Source organism: Eurypyga helias, unplaced genomic scaffold (assembly GCF_000690775.1).
Source record: "Eurypyga helias isolate BGI_N326 unplaced genomic scaffold, ASM69077v1 scaffold14715, whole genome shotgun sequence".
NCBI lineage: Eukaryota > Metazoa > Chordata > Aves > Eurypygiformes > Eurypygidae > Eurypyga > Eurypyga helias.
Genome location: NW_010250015.1, coordinates 15,426 through 16,595, shown reverse-complemented (window position 1 = coordinate 16,595; position 1,170 = coordinate 15,426). Strand labels below are relative to the sequence as shown.

Sequence of the window (1,170 nt, the reverse complement as noted above, 5' to 3'; positions counted from 1 at the left end):
TGGGAACTCGGGCAACTAAAATATCCAGATCTATCATAAAACACAGTGTTGACAATTAACCTGTCAAACGAGCCTAATTAAAGGAAAAACTGAGCGCGGAAAGCACAGACAGTTTTCTTCCTTAGACTGTTGTTATGGATGTACTCTTCACAGAACATCCAGCATTTGCTGAAACTCTCTGGGAATGCATTCTTAACCCAAACCCATAAAATACAGATTTCTGGAAAAAACTAATAAAAATAGTCACACACACAGAAAAAACAAAACATCATGAAGAGAATCACTGGAAAGATGAACTATTTTTAATAATATCTTATTTTGTTTCAAATGTCATCCAGACAAAATTCACAATGATGCTTTAAGTAAACCAGAAATAGTTCAGTAGACTCTGGATTTTAATATATATGGGGTTTTTTTTAAAAAGTTCTTTGCATTCTTGATTCTTGGTAACAGAATAAGGTATCAACACAATAGCCAAGAACAGAAAAGTAAAGATCACTCAGTAATACTTTACTTTTCACAGAGAACCCCAGTTGGAGTGAGTCCAGAGGAGGCCACGTAGATGCTCAGAGGGCTGGAGCACCTCTGCTATGGGGACAGGCTGAGAGAGTTGGGCTTGTTCAGCCTGGAGAAGAGAAGGCTCCGGGGAGACCTTATAGCAACTTCCAGTACCTGAAGGGGCTACAAGGAAGCTGGGGGGGGACTTTTTACAAGGGCCTGTAGTGACAGGACAAGGGGTAATGGGTTTAAACTGAAAGCGGGGAGGTTTAGATTGGATATCAGGAAGAAGTTCTTCACAGAGAGGGTGGTGAGGCACTGGAACAGGTTGCCCAGAGAAGCTGTGGATGCCCCATCCCTGGAAGGGTTCAAGGCCAGGCTGGACGAGGCTTTGAGCAACCTGGTCTAGTGGAAAGTGTCCCTGCCCATGGCAGGGGGGTTGGAACCAGATGGTCTTTAAGGTCCCTTCCGAGCCAAACCATTCTATGATTCTACGATCTTACCTGAGCGGCTCAAATACCAGACAGAGATGCTGTTTGTGGTAGAAATGCCTGAACAATCGTAGACAATGGAACTTGTCATCAGGATCTGCATCATTGAGCTTTTTCAAAAATTCCAGTTCTTTTAGGCCAGTTTTTTGCCTGAAAACCAATAAATACGATTAGAAAACAA

The 1,170-nt window shown here is 42.6% G+C and overlaps 1 protein-coding gene across 1 annotated transcript in view; it reads right to left on the bottom strand.

Annotated features, from left to right (window-relative positions):
• PRPF4B (pre-mRNA processing factor 4B) overlaps positions 1–1,170 on the bottom strand; it is a gene marked incomplete at its 5' end in the record, with an annotated part of 17,969 nt that overhangs the window by 4,617 nt on the left and 12,182 nt on the right. Inside the window, one exon of the mRNA XM_010151572.1 lies at positions 1,002–1,139. Within this exon, the coding sequence (XP_010149874.1) occupies positions 1,002–1,139 (138 nt within the window). The remainder of the gene's footprint in view (positions 1–1,001; positions 1,140–1,170) is intronic.